The following is an 11,394-nucleotide window of genomic DNA, read 5'->3' on the forward strand; positions in this document are numbered from 1 at the left end:
ACCAGGCCAGTGTCACACACTGTGGCTACCCCCTCCCTAGACTCGGTGATCAATTGTATTTCACGCTGGTATTTTCTTGATTTAAGAATAAAATGGGGTTTTGTACTTTCTCTCTTGGTTGATTATGACCTTTCCTCTTGCCATTTCTGAAGGAGTAAGGACACACAGGAAATTAAAGTGCCTTACCTCAGAGTGTGAGTCTTGTCAGATGCCGCTGCTGACATGTCTCAACTCTACTGCCCCAGATGGCCACCTGGGACAGCCCTTTACACACTGTCCCCTAGAGCAGAGCCCCTGGTTCCGCCAACCCTGGAGCACAAGTGAGGCGGGAGCCTTCAGTAGCCCCCTTCTAGACTGAGATTGCCAGGCCAGTGTGGCGCCCCAGCCCAGGGAACAGGGTCCTACAGTTAGCAGGTAAAAGAAAGAGACTTTTATTTTAGGGAAGTTTACATGGGTGCGAAGGTTTGCACAAGTGCAGAAGTCCCAACTACCAAGGCCCCTCTCTAAGAGACAAATAACTTAATCCAAGCTCATGTCCTCCTCGTCGTCCTTCCTGTCTTTGGAGTCACCCTCCTTCGGCTCTGACTTGGCATTGTTCTGCATAGCTTTGGCAAATGCTTCCACATCTGAAACATGTTGGAAACCACAAGGCTGTTTCTGTGTGCGCTGCCCTCAGGTGGCTCAAACCCCACACAGGGCCCCGCCTCTGAGAGACCTGGGTGGACATGAGACGCGAAGGGGGCACGGGCACTCACCGCCCTTGTTGGCGGCTTCCACAGCCTCCGCAGGCAGACCAAACTGGCACATGAGGGGGCCCAGCTGTCCCGAGGCCAGGGCTGCGCTGAACATGCCCAGGGCCTGCAGGAAGAGCCACAGGGCTGAGCTGCGCTTCGTTCGCACCAGAGGGCCTTTCCCACCCCTTGTCAACCCCCAGCCGCCCGCCCACCATCACCTGCTGGAACTGGGGTGAGGTCAGCGTGTTCTGGATCTCCTCTGCGGTTTGGGGCAGCGACTCCCCTGAAGGCAGGTAGGGCAGTAGACGCTCCTGGACATCAGCATTGGCCAGGATAGGAGCCATGATCTCCGGCGTGAGAACGCTCGCCAGGTCAACTAGGAGCAAGCCCAAGGCTGTCAGTGGCTCACGCTGGCCTAGGCACCAGACACCACCAGACTCCGGGCCATGGGAGGGGACAGGCAAGCTCAGGCTGGTCTCTGTCACCGCAGTGCCCATCCCCTGGAGAGTGGGCGGGCAGCAGGCACCCCGGCTCGGTCACCCCGCCTCCTGGAGCCGACAGCGCGCATTCCTTTACCTTGCTGGCCGCCGCCTGCCCCTGCTGGCACGTTCATAGTGGCTAAAATGTTCTGCAGGTCACTCAGCTGGATGGGCTGGGTTGGGCTTGTTGCTGTGCTGGTTCCATTACCTGAACTGGGCGCGGGGCTCGGGCTGGTCGCAGAGGCGGCTGCTGGTGCAGAAGGGGCTGGGGTGGCACGGGCAGAAGAGGTGGTGGAGGAGGGGGTGACCGCAGCCGACTGGCTCCGGGAGCTGCACGGGGTTGTGGAGAGAAGACCATGGCACCTGAGCTCAGGACCACGCGCACCCCACTGCCGTGGTGTGCCGGGGCAGCCAGCTGTGGAGGGTGGAGAGGGGACTTACCTGGATGATGAGCTGCTGGCTGGAGGCCCTCCGCTCCCCAGTAAGCTGGCCAGGCCCGGCCCAGTCAGGGCCCCAAGCCCACCTGTGGAACAAGGAGCCAGAGCTCAGAACATCATAGTTGAAGAGGGCAGCTGCTTCTGACACAAAACAGGCCACGAAGGGAGCGCACAGGGCTGAGATGAGCGGGGCAGCAGCAGCAGCCCACAGCACTGTTCTAGAAGGTTCCATCCTACTAAATCATGTGCTGTCTGCTAGTCACGTGCTCAGGCAAAGTTAAGAATGGCATTTGATCCAAATCCTGCCCCAAGCAGCAGAACTTCTCTGCACAGGAATTCGCCCGCCAGTCCCCGAGAATGAGGCACAAAGACCGACCGGGGCAGCAGTCTCAGCTGAGGGGCACCCCCACATTCATGTGCAGCAGAGACACGTTACCGAGTCCCCCCAGGCCAGCGGGTCCGATGAGCTGCATGAGCTGGCTGTGGCTCATGTTCCCCAGCAGGCTCTGGAGGCCACCCTCACCTGTGAGGAGATAGAGGTGTTCAGCACCTGCCGCGCCTGACGGCAGCAGGACAGAGAAGTACTCAGTGCACCTGAGTGAGGGGAGAGGGAAGGAGAGAGGAAACGTGGGGTTAGGGGCCAGCTGGTCGCAGGGGCACAGGTGGGCTGACCAGAACCAGAGGGGCTGTCAACACAGCGAGCAAGGAGTCTGGCCCTTACCGCCGAGCGCAGAGAGCTCGTGGCCACTGCTGCCACTGGCCCCCAGCGCACCAGGCATTGGGGGGTTGTTCAGGCACTCGTTGACCTTCCGGCAGTGCTCCTCATCCTGGTCGGTCTTGGGCTCCTGGGGGGACAGTGACAGCACGATGATGGCGGGTAACGCATGTGGCCACTGCTCACAGGTGAGAGGCCCCAGAGCACAGCAGCACACGGTCTCCATCCACAGGCCACTTCCACTCCACCACACCTGGGCTTGACCCACGCCATGGGACCGTCCCTCAGTGTTTACTGTCTTTAGCACACCATGGACGAGGACCAGCCCAGCAGGCTGCCTTGTTGGACACAGTGTCAGAGCCAAAGAACAGTGAGGCACCTGGACAATGAGCTCGAGGGCAGGGGGCGGTGCAAGGAGCAGTCAACACCAGGAAGTCTGCATCAGGAAGAGCAAGGACAGGAAGCATCCTGTCCACTTAGCATAGGGCAAGGCAACAATCAACAAGACCAAATGAAGTAACCATGGCACAGACAGGCATGAGCTATGACGGGTTGCCCACCAGTCTGGCACCAGTCTTCTCAACATGGCCAAGTGCATGCGCTCGCGCAGCAGCAGAGATGGCGGGGTAGCGGGTTGCCTGTCGGTCTCTGGGGGGCCCACAGAGATCCCCCTGGACAAGTCCCCAACCTCATATGCTGAGAGCGAGTCAGGCCCAGCAGCAAACCCACGGGGCACCCACCTGCATCCAAAAGAAGAGCCTTTTGGATCCTGCCTTGAACTTGAGCACGTAGACCCTCCCACTGGGGCACTGAGGCACCCGCTTAAATTCACAGTCGTCAGGGAAGATGATCAGGTCCTGCAGGGTGGCGGGAGCCAACGTCACCCCAACAAGCCCTTCGGGAGCTCGATGGGGAAGGTCACAGAGCTCATCTTGCTTTGGGTCTGAAGCCATCTTACTCTCCGATGGAACAAAGGAGCGGGCTCTAATACCCCCACGACGCACGCTCGATGGGAGCAGTGGTAGAGAAGGGGTCCCACGCCAGCCCCCTCCCGCCCAGGCCTGGCCACGGCACCCACATCCTCCACGCTGCCCGACGTCCGGTCCTTCCAGCAGAAGTGAATAAGGGAGTCGTCAGTCTGCTGGATGTACACCAGCCCCTTGCGCTTGTCCGGGGTGACCGTCGTCCCCTTCAGGGACATCTTGCCCGCCCGGAACTCCACCAGGTACTTGGTGGAGGAGCCTCGGGAGCCTGGCACCAGGCTCGGGAACAGAGCGCCCGAAGTCGTCATCCTGAAACGCAGGCCGAGCCGTCAGACCCCGCGGGCGCCGGCCCGGGCCGTTTCCTGGACACCCCGGCACCCAAAGCAACCTCGACAAAAGCCGGCTCCTTACTCACGCCGAGCCCAGGGGCAGGCCCGACCCCGCCGGGGCGCTGTTCACCGAACGCCCACGTTCTCACCCGGCAGGGACCTCGGGGCTCCCACCTCTGTGTAGCGGGGGCCGGCGGCCGGGCCTCCACGCTCCCAGGACCCTCAGCCTGAGGACCCCCGTCCCGGAGTCCCCGCCCCCTCGCCCCCACCCCAGGGTCCCTGCTCCGGCGCCCCTCCGCCGCAGGGCCCGCTCGGACCTCGAGTCCTTCCCGCGGTGTCTCTGTCACCGACCCCCGCCCTCCGGCCGCCCCTGGAGCCGCACCTGGCGGCGCCAACACTCGACAGAAAAGCGCTGTCGGAGATCTCCCTTCTTCCTCGGCGGCAGCCGGGCCCCGCCGGAAGCCCGCACTCGCCCCGCCCCGCTCGCCGCGTCGTTTGACGATTGGTCTTTCGCGGGCACGTGGCCCGCCCCTGGTAGCGAGCGATTGGTTTGAGTGGCCGCCCATAGTCCAACCCCGCCCCACGCCGCGCCAGCCCGCCGCCGCGCGCAGGAAGCTGTCGGCTCGGGCCAGAGAGGCCGCTATTGTTGCTGTGTCATAGGGGGCGGCGGCGGACCCTAGCGGCGGCGCCGGGAACTGCAGGCCGAGGCGCGAGGCCCGCGTTCCTGCTGACAGCGCCCCTGTGCGGAGGGCGGGGACTCTGGGTTCACGACGCTGGCGTGTCATTAGCCCGCGGGGCAGGGGTGGACGTGAGGGCCAGGACTTTGCAAGGGGGCGCGACCAGAGCGCTGTACACGGCCGGGCGCATCAATGCCAGACTTCAAATGACCATGCAGGGGCCGCCAGCGTAGTTCACGCCCCGCCGGCATTCAGAGAGGCCACCAAGTGAGTTTACAACCCACAGAACTGGAAGACCACAGAGGCCGGTGTGGGAGAGGCAGGCGCCGCTGGTTGGGCCATGCCCCGCAAGTGTCTGTAGGGGCTGGACCCTGGTTGTTAGCACCTTGGGCCTCCATGTGCTTCTGGAGGTTGGTCAGAAAGGGCATTGATCCTCCAGGCTCTAGGAAGGCCAGCATTCCCAGATTCCCGATTCAGTGCTGCAAGATGCCAGGGCCCAAGATAGAAACAGTCACAAGGTTAAAAAAGTAGGCGTCTCATGACACTAGGAATGTCAGCTCTCTGTTACTCCGAGTTAATTTGCCATAAATTGGAGGTGAGGCAGGGGTTGGTCGCCTGGGATTTGCTTAAAGCTGAGTAAAGCTGTCCCCAGGACCCCTTGTTCCCAGGTGGCCTGAGATGGGTCTGCCTCTCACAATCGCCTCTCCTGAAAGCACAGTGGGATTTCCAGAGGCTGCAAACATGTGTCACTGAGCTGACTGACTGCAGACAGCCTCCCACTCCCGTTCGCCTGACATGAGCAGAAGTGTAAATCAATGCCATAGTTCGCGTTTTATGATCAAAGAAAAAGCAGCAGTTTTTTAAAAACAATGATGTTGACAAGTAGAGGGGTTATCATTGTTATTTTTAAGTTAACCAGTACGTATTTTGGTGTCATTGGAATGTCTAGTAAGGTAAACATCAAGGAGCTCTGGTAGCGTAGTGGTTACGAGTCAGGCTGCAAACCTTAAGGTCAGCAGTTCGAAACTACCAGCTGTTCCACAGGAAAAAGATGAAACTTTCTGCTCCCATAAAGATCTGCAGCCTTGGAAACCCTACACAGGCTCCCTATGTGTCGTAACCAACTCCACATCACATAGCCACCACCAGCAAGGTTAATATCCATAGGTTAAAGTCACAGGGAGCCAAAGCTCTTTGGGGTCCTCAGTAATTCTTCAGCCTGTCCAGGAGCCCCCGAGAGCAGGCAAGCTGAGTTGGTCTCCACAACACTGTACTGCACCCTGGCAACAAAAGAACAAAGGAAAAACACAAAGTCCACTCTGGTTTCACAGGAGAGGGATAGCAGGCCAGTACAACTCATCCCCACACAGGAGACCACGGGGAAATTGAGGCAGCGTATCGCTTCCAGGTGGAGAACCAAGAGCAGACCCCAACTTCAGCATCTCCTGAGCTCAGCTCTCATGTTTTCAGATGGCTCAAAAGAGAAGAAAAAAGCAAAAGTATAGACTTCTCCGCAGACATGTGAGTGAACAACCGTCACCTTGAGACATCCGGGGCAGTGGGGCCAGTGGGTTTGAGGAAATCTAGTAGGAGGAGTCCTTGTATTTCAGCTGTTAACCCAAAGGATGGAGGTTCGAGTCCACCTAGAGATGACTTTGAGTCAATCTACTTTTAGAAAATCAGTCTTTAACTAGATGGTGCCTGGTACCATTACCAACTGCTCTGAAAGGGATCACATTAGAGGGTCCCAGATAGAGTGGGAGAAAATGTGGACCACTCAAAATCATTTTATTTCTATGTATATATATGTTGGTTAACTTGAAAATAGCAATTAATAAACCTTCTACTTACCAACATAATTGTGTGTGTGTGTGTGTGTGTGTGTATATATATATACACAGAGAGAGAGAGAGCTCTGGTAGCATAGTGCTTACAAATCGGGCTGTGAACCACAAGGTCAGCAGTTCAAAACTACCAGCTGCTCCGCGGGAGAAAGATGAGGCTTTCTGCTCCCATAAAGATTTACAGCCTCGGAAACCCTATGCAGAGCTGCTATGAGTTGGAACCGACTCCACAACACAGCACATACATGTATATGTAGCTATCTATCTATTTATGTATGTATGTACATATATAGAACCAGGTTTATGGGTCAAAAAGAGACTGCAGCTACCTGAGACTATGACCCTCAACCACCCTCATGGCCCAACTTTCAGCCAAGCAGTAGATGGGTTTATAGATGAGGACAATAGTGAGGTAAGCTCCCCATGGGAATGGTCAATCATTCACAATCAAAAGGGCAACATTTCCTAAGGACAAAGTTGAGAAGAGATGGGAAGGTGGGTGGAATGGAAACAGGAACCACAGGAGGAGGCGGGACAACTGTTGTTACAGGGAGGAAACTGCCGTCACTGAGCTGAAACCAAGTGTGTGATTTGTTGAATGCAAAGCTGAAGATCTTGTCTGTAAACCTTCACTTAATTCACAATAAAAAGTTTTTAAAAACAAAGCTCAGCCATTGAAACTGCTAGGAAGTGAGTGCAGTTCTAATCCAACACACACACACACACACACAGGGTCGCTATGAGTCAAAGCCAACTCAGTGGCAACGGCTCCGATGAGGCAGTTGCCGAGGCTGTTGGGAGCTTCCCAGGTCCCCTCCCTTCTCTGGGCAGTCGGCCCCTGCACAGTGGCCTGTAAACCCCCATGTGTTCACGCCAAGGTCTGGCTCGCCCCAGAGCTCCCTGCTCCAGCTGGTCACAAGCCACACATAGGCAGGGAGTTTGTAGCATTGACCGTTGATTTATACTGATTAAAATGTGTGGGAAATGTCTGCAAAATGCCGGCCGTGTCTAGAAAAATAAGGCAGCATTGCCAAGATGTGGGCATCCAGCTACCGGGATCCAGGCCAACTACCTGGATCCTCGATGACTTCTTTGACAATAAACAAACCCTACCCCGAAACAAAGGGCACAACCCTTTGGAGAACCCCGGCCTCTGATGACAGGCAAGGCTTGCGGTAGGCACCTGCATTCCTGGAAGACAAGGGCCAACTCCAGGAAGACCGCTCTCCAGAGAGGAGAGACACAGATGGCAAACAGGCACACTGTCAGTGTTGTTACGTGCCGAGTTGGTTCCGACTCATAGTGACCCTGTATAGGGTTTCTGAGGAGCAGCTGGTGGGAGTCTGAAGGGGCTCTGCTCAGACTGGAACACACGCCATTTCTTTGTGAATGTCAGCATATGACTGCTGTATGTATGACCCAGCCAATCTGGCCCTAGATTCACCCAAGAGAAATCACATGTTGCCAGCAAACCCTGCAGGCCAGTCTACAGGGCCTTTTCCATCACGGCCTCAAGGTGGAAACCACCTCACCGTCCACCGACAGGGAGACCAGGGCCAACTGCAGCTCACCCCTTCCATGGGAGGAAGCTTCGGATCGAGGCAAATCAGGGGTGCCAGGGGCCACGAGGAGACTTTTTGGGGTGACCATAGTGTTCTATATCTTGACGGTGGGGTGATTACAAGACGGTGTGAATATGTTGAAATTCAAATACCACAGAGCTAACAGTGAAGTTCACTATTGCTGGCGTTTCCCGCTTACCGGCCCTCTTTCCCCGGGTGGCCACCTGGCAGGGCTGTGGGCTCAACGGGCATTCTCACCGGATGTAGTGTTAGGTGCAGAGACCTGCATCCATGCTCCAAGGGCATTCCTAGGGGACTAAACACCCCTAAGTGGTCATGGTGGCCTCTGCTCAGCCTGCCCTGGGAACACAGCTTCTGGACCCCTTGGGGTTGAAGTTGGGAAGGGGGAGGCTGTGTGCTTCCCGCAACCCTGGAGAGGAGTGGACTCAAGCTCACTGCCTGGAGGACTGGCCCTGCCTCCCACCCAGTGTGCCACCGAAGGGACCCCAGGTGCCCCTTACTCCCTCTCCACCAATCAAGCCCACACATTTGAAAACCACCCGTTTGCCTGGCCCATCTCAAAGCACAGACCACCAGACCCCTGACCCCTGGGTGTGAAGACGTGTCTGCAGGTGATTTACCGCCCATCCCCGGAGGGCAACAGCAGCCCAGACAGCGAAAACTGCCTGATGGGAAACAAATGTCAAAGCAACCCATCACAGAGCCTTTATTTAGAGCTGGAGTGGAACGTTAATCTTCACGGACCTGTCCACAGTCCTCTCTAAATCCAAGTGTGGTTGGTTCTCAGTCATTGTGGATGTCCACAATGACTGAGAATCATAGAAATAAATCGATGTTGAGAATGCGCACGCTTGCCTGACATTTTCACGCCATGCAGAGAGGAGCACAGAGATGTTAGTGAAGGATTTTTGGAGTGACGGAAGGACACACACAGAGAGACATGTGTCTGTGTGTCAAGTCCCCCCCCTCCCGCCCCCGTACAGAAACCCAGGGCACCTCACAGAACACATGGCATGGTGGGGACGCAGGACGCAGACTGCAGGGATGCTGGGTGGTTACAAGCTGCATCGTGAGATTATGGGGGGTCCACAGGGACAGTGTTTGGAGATGGGTGCAAGTCCAAACATCAGACAAGAGAAGCGGGAGGACTTGTGGAAACATCTGCTCTTGTCCTGTTCCCATTCTTCCACGCAGGACTCCCCAATGCCCCTCCCCACAACTCATGCGACCACCAGGCTACGGGCTAGCAGTGCTTTGGAGGTTCAATGTGTCTGCCTCACATGGGATCACTGGGGCTTGTGAGACACCCATCCCCGGAAGAGCACAGTGTCCTTGAGGAAGTGTTGCGGACCGTGGGAGGCATCTCAGCCATTCCTGGAGTTCTGTTCTGACTTCCTGACCGTGTTCTGACAACAGCAGATGGTACAGCCACATGCTCACATCCACACCCCAGCTGGCAGCTCCAAGCTCACCGGGCCCAATGGCCAGCGGCTCCGGCTTGGTCAAGGCCTCCCAGGGCGGTTCTCTGGCCCTGCAGCCACAGCAGCCATGGTGCGACGCTGGTTCCGGCCCAGAATGCGATCCAGCAGAGCTGGAACTGAGCTCAGGGAGCAAAAGACATGCGAGCACCAAGGACGGAGGCTGAAAAGGGTGATGGAGGCCAAGGGCGTTCCCCAGCTGCTCCTTGGAGGGCCTGGCCACAGCCAAGCGGCTCTGGGTCTGTTCCCTGGGGCTCCCTGGGGAGGTCAGCTGCTGCTCTAGCACCTTTCTCAGCAGACAGGTGTGTGGCTTCCTCAAGAAGAGCAGGTTCTAGGGGCTTACTCCTGGGAGACCCCGAGGGCAGCCAACTCTGACCCCATGCCATGGGCATAGTCCAGTGGGGTCAGAGGTCACTACGGTCCTCCAGTCTATGCCAGTGGGCCCCGTGACATCATCTTACAGAACACTCCCACCTGGACTCTGAATGCATTGAACCCATCACCATGATTCGAACTCCAGGAGAAGGAAGGTCTGAATTCTGAAGTCTGTCGGGGAAAATCTGCTTTGCTTTTGACTCCAGAAGGCCATTGTAAGTCAAGTGACTTGTCCCACAGCTTGGAGGCCTTGTGTCCAGGCCACCAGAGACCAGGAAGGCGGTTTCCACACAGGTCAAAATGCCCCATTACCGGGGGTACCTTTCAGTCAGTCTCTCCCCTGAGATGCTATGAGATGCAGGGGCATTCAGGAGCCAAGAGTGACCAAGTTCAGGCATGAGCTTTCTTGGTAGTGTTTGCAGAACCCGAAGTAAAAAAACCAAAGGGTAGGCAAAAGCGAAATAACTCGTCTAAACTCTGACTTGCTTCTTGGTTTAGCTTTCCTCTCCTGTCTCCGGTACTCTGGAATACAGCACGGTGCCCACGTGGTTGACCAGCACTAACAGAGACAGCCTGGCCCCCAGAAAGGTCATGGAAGTGTCAACCTTCCTGCACCCTGTCGCCAGAACTGCTCCCTAAGGGTTTCCGAGACCACAGCTCCACAAAAGCAGCCTCGTCCTCAGCACTGCGCCACCAGGGATCCCTGCCAATCATCAGGCACCAAGAACCAGGAGCCGTCTGTTGTTGCTGTGAAGTGCCGTCGAGTTGGTTCCGACCCAGAGTGACCCTGTGTAGGATTTTCCAGGAGCGGCTGGTGAGCTTGAACCGCCGACCTTGCAGCCCAGCACGCTAACTCACAGCACACCTGAAGCAGCCAGAGCTCTAAATTCAGCTGTTGGAAATGTTTTGGCTTCTGCCGGGGATGCTGCCCTCTGGCCCTCCCTAGGCGGCGGTCCTTCCCAGCGCAGTCCTGAGAGCACAGGTGGCCTTCTGGTAGGTCCACACAGGAGATGTGCAGCTGACGAGGGCCTCGGGCTCCGGGGGCCATGCGCGGTCACAGGCACTGTAGCACTACGCTGCCGTCCAGCGCTGTCCACCCAGAGCTCCCCGAGTGTGCAGTGACAAGGACCACTGACCCTGGACACAGTGATGACACCCTCACGCTGCCTATGCACCACACAACTGTGCGTGTGTGTGTGTGCACACATGTGTGAACGAGCACACGTACACAGCAGACCTCCGCCACGGGACGGCGCTGACTCCCTACAGAAAGGGAACGAGGGCTTGGCAAAGATGTAGGCCCGGTGAACACACCTGGTTTGTTGTGAAATAACTTTAATTTGCCACACTGTAAGCAGATTCTGCTTTGGTGCCTCCCCGGTGGACAGCCAGATGTGAGTGTCTTATGCTCCAAGCATGCATGCTGGGACCACAGACACATGGGTGCTACAGCCACATGCAAGGTGTGAGGTGACCCCTCCGGAGAGGCCGGCTTGTCCACGGGGGCTCGGAGCCTTGGGCTGGGCGGACGGGAGCAGTCTTGCTCTTTTCCTCCCACCCCGGGGTGCGTGGCTGTCCTGGACTTGATGACAATGCTTCACGTGGTACAGGGGACAGCTGTTGATTAATGCAGACCTTGCTCTTCAGCAAAATACTAGTCAAGTTGTTTCAAGTTAAATATTTTTAAAGTAATCTTTACATTATCGAAGACTGATAAAAAATACAGACTCTGACAATTCTCCGTTTCATTCGTCAGTGCT

At 56.7% G+C, this 11,394-nt stretch overlaps 1 protein-coding gene across 2 annotated transcripts; it reads right to left on the bottom strand.

The window, feature by feature from the left end:
• Positions 1 to 518: 518 nt before the first annotated feature.
• Positions 519 to 3,659, bottom strand: ADRM1 (adhesion regulating molecule 1). Of its 2 annotated transcripts, XM_006873360.1 has the most exons (9): positions 3,444 to 3,659; positions 3,106 to 3,222; positions 2,372 to 2,495; positions 2,087 to 2,173; positions 1,655 to 1,736; positions 1,311 to 1,543; positions 953 to 1,110; positions 756 to 858; positions 519 to 626 (listed from the first exon to the last, which is right to left on the bottom strand). In XM_006873360.1, the coding sequence occupies exons 1-9, from the start codon at positions 3,654 to 3,656 to the stop codon at positions 520 to 522; spliced, it is 1,224 nt and encodes a 407-aa protein (XP_006873422.1). In that variant the 5' UTR covers positions 3,657 to 3,659; the 3' UTR covers position 519. The 2 variants fall into 2 exon arrangements, with proteins under 2 accessions (XP_006873422.1, XP_006873423.1); XM_006873361.1 differs by lacking the exon at positions 3,106 to 3,222.
• Between the last annotated feature and the right edge of the window lie 7,735 nt (positions 3,660 to 11,394).

Source organism: Chrysochloris asiatica, unplaced genomic scaffold (genome assembly GCF_000296735.1).
Source record: "Chrysochloris asiatica unplaced genomic scaffold, ChrAsi1.0 scaffold00238, whole genome shotgun sequence".
NCBI lineage: Eukaryota > Metazoa > Chordata > Mammalia > Afrosoricida > Chrysochloridae > Chrysochloris > Chrysochloris asiatica.